The 6,933-nt window shown below is 41.6% G+C and overlaps 2 protein-coding genes across 2 annotated transcripts in view; both read right to left on the bottom strand.

Moving 5' to 3' along the window:
• Positions 1 to 6,933, bottom strand: part of Gpbp1 (GC-rich promoter binding protein 1) — a 722,682-nt gene that overhangs the window by 282,385 nt on the left and 433,364 nt on the right. The window lies entirely within an intron of this gene.
• On the bottom strand, positions 2,085 to 4,736 carry Setd9 (SET domain containing 9). The gene is made up of 3 exons (XM_052159635.1): positions 4,390 to 4,736; positions 3,551 to 3,705; positions 2,085 to 2,197 (listed from the first exon to the last, which is right to left on the bottom strand). Exons 1-3 carry the CDS (start codon positions 4,734 to 4,736, stop codon positions 2,085 to 2,087), a joined length of 615 nt encoding a protein of 204 aa, XP_052015595.1.

Genomic DNA, 6,933 nt, shown 5'->3' with positions numbered 1-6,933 from the left:
GAGGAAAAAACCAACCAACCAGTCCCCTTGGCCATATAGTCTGTAACTGTATGGCAGGAGTGGAAAGAGAAGCCAATTTAAATTGCAATAAAGCAGGCAAACAAAGCTAGTGAGGTGAGGGACAGTGGCCAAAGTCTGATCCTGCAGTCTCTGTAAGGAGGAAGGGCTAGGGGAATGATGTCATCCAATCCACACTTGGAGGATGGAGCATGAATCAGGAGGAGGGATCAAAGGAACCTTTAAGAGTAAAACTCAGGGACCACGAGCAGCTGGGCTGCTTCGATAATTCTTCACCTGTCAGTACAGTCATTTGGTCAACACATAGCACTTTACTCCTGGAAACATAGACAGTTTTTCTTTATTCTGTAGAAGGAAATATTTTTACAGAAGCTTTTACACATCCACAGCACTGTAACAATTGCTGAGGCTGGAGAGAGCTCAGAAGAGCATTTTGCTGCTCTTCAAGACTCAGTTTCTAGCACCCATGTCAGGCACACTGGGTAACATACCTGATCCAAAATCACCAGCACAACTTTGATCCCAGCACTTGTGAGGCTGAGGCAGGCGGATTTCTGAGTTCAAGGCCATCCTGGTTTACAGACTGAGTTCCAGGACAGCCAGGATTACACAGAGAAACTCTGTCTCCGAACCGCTCCCCCCTCAAAAAAAAAAAATAAAAATAAAAAATCACTAGAACTCCACCAGGTACTCGCACAAGTGTACACAAACACACACACACACAAAATCTTAGAGAATTGCTAATGTTTGGTTAAAGTTCACAGATAACTTATAAAAAGAAAACAGGAAATTAATTCAAGTAGTTTTAATAAATGTTATGAAAACCAATTAAAAATTGGAAGTTTATTATAAATTTGAAATTAAAGTGAAGCAAATCATCTACCTGGAAATTGGGGCACAAATATAACATCAAAAAAACACATTAAAAAAAATCCTATTTCAGTTAAGTCTAAAACATTTGCTCTGAAAGAACTCAGAAGTGACCAGCAAACAAACAAAATCCCAAACATTTAGAGTGAACACAATAGCTTACTTAGAGAATCTGATTTTTTTTTTTAAACAATTCAGGAAACCAAGCCTGGAGTCTCTAATATACCAAACAAGGGCTCTGTCACTGAACCACCTCCGGTCTGTCAAGTTTTTACTAAAAAGAAAAAGGTGCTCCAAATTCTATAAAGACTTTTCTTAGAAATTATTTTTCACGTATAGTGTAACATAGTAGACCAGACATGCTGATTTAAAAGGCTGACCTTTTGTTTATCGCAGCCTCAGGCAACGCCTGGGAAATCTGCTTTAGTTCTCTAGCCAAAGTTGCAGGCACATCAAATTCCTGATAACAGACCTTAGTGGCTCTGTCTAGGAACACACACTCTTTTTTTTTTTTTTCTCAGAGAAAGACATATCACGGGGTGAGAGTAAAAAACAATGAATTATATTTAATGTATGGTTTTGCTATAAATTGTTGGAACATACTCAAAATATTACTAATATTTAGTAAAATAAATTTAAATACTAAGAATAAGTGTTTAGATTACTCATAAATCTATATAATAGTAAATATGTATGTCTCTACTGGTTGTTCAAGACAGGGTCTTAATGTAGCCCATGTTGACCCTGAACTCTGATCCTCCTGCCTCAGCCTTCCAGTGATGGAATAATAGCCATGCACTACCATGCTTGCCTTCATTGTTTTATTTTCAAATATCAGGAACTAAAGGTTCCAGTAACTCAGTCAAATAAAAGAGCCAGGCTTGCTACTTGTAAATGTTGTCAGGTAATCCGGGTTTTGCCAGGGAAAATCAAGCCAATAAATGGATGACTTACAAACTTAGCAGCACAAAGAAAGGGGATACTAGTCTAGCGGTTAATATGTAAAACTATATTACAACACTGATAATTTAAAATTTCTAAAGTAATAATTACTGCAAGGTACCTTTTCTTAATAAGTTGCAGCTGCTCCAGCTCTGTTACTCAACTGGCTTTGTTCTTAGTCTTGTGACGAAGAACAATTAGCCATTGTTATACCTGCAGTCAAAAGCGGTGCAGGCCAACTTACCGCTGAACAGTTAGTTGTCAACATACTGTCCTATAACCAGTGGATTGTGCATCTCTGACATTAACCATGTACTGTCATCCATTCTTAAAGGGCCAGATTGATCTCTCCCATTGCAAGAAGAGTTGAAAGCATTAACTAAGAGAATGTTTTGTTGTATGTTAAAGAATCCAAAACCCCACAAAATGAACCCTACAAGTGCAATTTCTTTTCAAAAGGTTTTGTCTACTAGTCAGGCAACTACATTGTCACATAGCAGCCTTCTAAATGGATTTTATTTAAAGTATAAATGGTTAAGCCACAATCACTATAACAAATATGGGTCTGCATCCTATAACTGGATTTGAATATGGACACTTATTGCCTGAACACATTTTTTTTGTCTTTTTTTTTTATTTGATATAATTTATTTACATTTCAAATGATTTCCCCTTTTCTAGCCCCCCCCCCACTCCCCGAAAGTCCCGTAAGCCCCCTTCTCTTCCCCTGTCCTCCCTCCCACCCCTTCCCAGTTCCCCGTTCTGGTTTTGCCAAATACTGTTTCACTGAGTCTTTCCAGAACCAGGGACCACTCCTGCTTTCTTCTTGTATCTCATTTGATGTGTGGATTATGTTTTGGGTATTCCAGTTTTCTAGGTTAATAACCACTTATTAGTGAGTGCATACCATGATTCACCTTTTGAGTCTGGGTTACCTCACTTAGTATGATGTTCTCTAGCTCCATCCATTTGCCTAAGAATTTCATGAGTTCATTGTTTCTAATGGCTGAATAGTACTCCATTGTGTAGATATACCACATTTTTTGTATCCACTCTTCTGTTGAGGGATACCTGGGTTCTTTCCAGCATCTGGCAATTATAAATAGGGCTGCTATGAACATAGTAGAGCATGTATCCTTATTACATGGTGGGGAATCCTCTGGGTATATGCCCAGGAGTGGTATAGCAGGATCTTCTGGAAGTGAGGTGCCCAGATTTCGGAGGAACCGCCAGACTGCTTTCCAGAGTGGTTGTACCAATTTGCAACCCCACCAGCAGTGGAGGAGTGTTCCTCTTTCTCCGCACCCTCTCCAACACCTGCTGTCTCCTGAATTTTTAATCTTAGCCATTCTGACTGGTGTAAGATGAAATCTTAGGGTTGTTTTGATTTGCATTTCCCTAATGACTAATGAAGTGGAGCATTTTTTAAGATGCTTCTCCGCCATCCGAAGTTCTTCAGGTGAGAATTCTTTGTTTAACTCTGTACCCCATTTTTTAATAGGGTTGTTCGGTTTTCTGGAGTCTAACTTCTTGAGTTCTTTATATATATTGGATATTAGCCCTCTATCTGATGTAGGATTGGTGAAGATCTTTTCCCAATTTGTTGGTTGCCGATCTGTCCTCTTGATGGTGTCCTTTGCCTTACAGAAACTCTGTAACCTTATGAGGTCCCATTTGTCAATTCTTGCTCTTAGAGCATACGCTATTGGTGTTCTGCCTGAACACATTTTTGATATTCCTTTGTCATTTCCATCAATGAGTATCCTATCCAGGCATCTAAAACAAGATGAGTTTCCAATGGAGTGAAAAAAGATTGGGTCATACTTGTGATATGCTGTACCCATTACACAGCAAGGCAAAGGCACAGATAGCAAACTAAACTAATCCTGATAAATCTAAATTATAAACCTAAAATAGAAGTTTTAATCCCTGCATCTTTAAGAATAACTCATTAGTGTATATTAATTGCATAAAATAATGGGTTTATTATGATACTTTAGTACCTGTTCTTTCATCTTCTTAAACAGTTAGTTTCCAGTCTAGAACGTCATGTTTTGAAGGTCTTTTCTCTTTATAGAGTTTGATCCTAACAGATGAAGCACAGAACCAGCAGACCAGATAGCAAGCAGAAGCTACATCTTAACGATAATATAAACAACGTTCTTTAGGCTCACTTTTATCCACACACATATCCACACACATATATTTACTTAGTCTAATTTGATATCCCTTGGATAGTACTTGAAAAGTGTATTTTGCTAATGACTAGTGTAGAAGACTTATGTGAGAACAAATGTATCTGACCTTCATGCTGTTTTTACTTTTACTGGCAAAGAAGAAAAGGAGAAAACAATATATATTGGGAGAGTCTCATGACTAAAAAGATGGCCTTAAAAATACAATTATTCCATCAAACATTATAGCATACTTTTAACACACAATGTAATTTATAAGGTTAATTATGAAATTGCAATTTTTAAAAGTCTGCAAACTTGGGTTTCAAATTCAAATTTATCCTCTGACTAGAGGGCTAGACAAGCAATTTTTGGCAGTACTAACTGAGCTTTTACGAGCATGCACAGATTCTGTTCCTTTGGTACCAGTCCTCCAGTGACAAGACACATCTTCCTGCAGACACCTAAACCCAAGATCATACAAAGAATGTTTTCCCGGTTTTGTTGTTGATAGCCATTTTCAAGTAGTTTCACCTTTTGATGCTGAACTCCCGGAAGATTGATATTTTGACTCAATGAGTTCTTGAAGAACAAGAGATTCAATTGCTTATTATGGTCATTTAAAAATAGAGTCTGAGAAACCTTTGGTAATGTTCCCAGCACAACTTCACCTGCGATCATTTTATCTTTGGAGTCCTCTGTAATGTGTTGAAGAATCTGAAAAGTTTCCATTTCAATCGGCTAAAGTCAGTGTTCTGGGCGATTTCTGGGTTATTGCCCTTAATGAACTAAGCTATGCTAAAACTAAAAACTTAGAAAAAGCAATTCTTTAGGAAAGCTTAATGATCTCTAACCCCCAACAATGACTATCCAAGTAGCCAGTGATCCATATGCGTTTTTTGCAAAGAAACTTAGGCGTGGAAATGTTAGGGAACTTGCCCAAGGTACTAAAGCTGTAAACGAAAAGATAGAAGCAGAAACGTAGCTCAGCTTTCCCTCGATCCATTCAATAGCTACTTGAATGTTTTCAAATAAGAATCTTCGTAAACGCTTTTTTCATAGGTGTATTCTTTTCAAAGGCAAAGTTTAACCAAGTTCACATCCCTTCCGTATTCTCTCCCGGCAGTGGTAACTTCTTTGACTATATCACTTTTACTTCCAGAACTAATTTTTAAATTAAAAACAAAACAAAACAACAACAAAAAACAACGAACTGTTGTTTCTGAACAAAAAGTTAGAGACTTTCTCTTGACAATTCTACGGTAACGATGCACCCGAATGCACGTCTCCGTAGTGTGATGCTTGGGGAAAGCGCTTGTGTCTCAGTTTTTGAGAAAACGGCTTTCAGGTGAGCCTTCTACGCCTGCCGTGACAGGCCCACGGCGACCCACCCGAGCAATGAATTGGTTTTCTGCTCGTCTCGACGCATTAGTGGGAATAAACCTTGGCTATTCTGAGGAAGTTCAAGCACCTAACTATGACCCGGCTGAGGAAAGGCCACACCCCTATTTTGTAAGTTTCTTTTTGCTCCACGGCGACAACCTGGTAAGGGCGGCGGACGTAATAAGGGAAAAAAGCGCGCGTGAGACCCAGCAGCGCAGCGCGGCGCACACTGGGAAAGGGGACCCAGGTCCCGCCTCCGTAAGGTGGGCGTCTGCGTCACCCAGGAGCCCCAACCTCCTCCCGGACCTCAGCCTCAGGGCTCCGCCTACTTTGAACCCCACCCACTTCAGGTTACTCTGGCCTTAAACCTCTGGCTGTTCCAGGCTCCACCCACCTCAGGCTCCTCCTCTTAGGCCTGCCCACCTCAGAACTTTGGCTGCCCTAAGCGCCACTCACCTCAGTTTTCTGGCTGCCTAGGCTCCACCCACCTTAGACTCCTCCCCTAGGCCCTCCCACCACAGAACTTTGGAAGCCTCAGGCTCCACCCACCCCAGGCTCCTCCTCCACGGTCCGCCGGCACAGCACGATGGTTGGGCCTAGCAGCTTTGGCAACCTAGAGGAGGGATGGGGGAAGTCGTGAGATCCTGCCATTCCGCCTCGTGTCGTAGGTTAGGTTCATCACAGTCCGGTGAACGAAACGGCGCCATCGCTGACATACATACACCCTGCAAGCTGCTCTGGGGTGCAGCGACAAGGAAGGCGAGGAAGAAGCGAGATGAAGCTTCGGCCCGCTCAGTTCAGGGAGGAGCCGGATTGCGTTGTCCCGCCCCCCGGGCCTCCGCCCAGGGTGTTCCACACTGCGAGGCTCTTGCTGCCTGGGCGCGGAGAGCTGGTGCAGCCCGCGTTTGTCCGACCTCTCAGTGCGTTTTCGCTCCCTGGTGCAGAATGATCTTGGCTGTGCACTAAGCGCCACCGGGCTTCACGGCATCCTGGCTTCTAGGAACGCTCCTGGTTTCGCTCTCAGGGTTGTGCCTGCTGCTTTAGTTAGTCTGTCCTCAGTCTCTGCTTAGCTCTTACCTTCATTTCCCCCACTCAGCTGAATTCCTCTTGCTCAAATTCCAGCCTTAGCCTGGACCTCGGACACTCCTAAGAGCGAGCGAATTCATTCAAAGAGGCACACACACATTGATTGAGTTCATGTGTATTAGTGATTTACCTGCATGTATGTATGTATGTGCACCTCATGGGTATCTGGTGTTCACGGTGTCCCCTGGAACTGGAAGTATAAATGGTTGTGAGCGACCATGTGGATGCTGGAAACGGAATACCAAGATAACTGCAAGAGTAAGTGTTCTTAACCACCGAGTGACGAAGCGATTTGCGAATATATAGACATAAGAACAAAATCCCGTTTACACTTCATTTCTCCTAAACATACAAAGGCAAGAATACCGGACAAAATGCTTTCTAAAGAACTTTTTAAGGTATAGTATATATCATAGTTGCATATGGTAAACCACACACACTTAAAGTGAACAATTTTATG

The sequence above is a fragment of the Apodemus sylvaticus genome, chromosome 16, assembly GCF_947179515.1.
Source record: "Apodemus sylvaticus chromosome 16, mApoSyl1.1, whole genome shotgun sequence".
NCBI classification, from domain to species: Eukaryota; Metazoa; Chordata; class Mammalia; order Rodentia; family Muridae; genus Apodemus; species Apodemus sylvaticus.
The sequence above is the reverse complement of the archived record's forward strand: the minus strand, read 5'-3'. Positions and strand labels throughout refer to the sequence as shown.

Excerpts from the sequence above, each read along its gene's own strand:
- Setd9 (XM_052159635.1), bottom strand. The coding sequence starts at position 4,736 with ATGGAAACTTTTCAGATTCTTCAACACATTACAGAGGACTCCAAAGAT. Across the intron at positions 3,706-4,389 it reads TGCATGCTCGTAAAAGCTCA|TTTGCTATCTGTGCCTTTGC; the intron begins GTTAGTACTGCC and ends GGATTAGTTTAG. Across the intron at positions 2,198-3,550 it reads AGGAATATCAAAAATGTGTT|ACTCTTCTTGCAATGGGAGA; the intron begins CAGGCAGAACAC and ends TTAATGCTTTCA.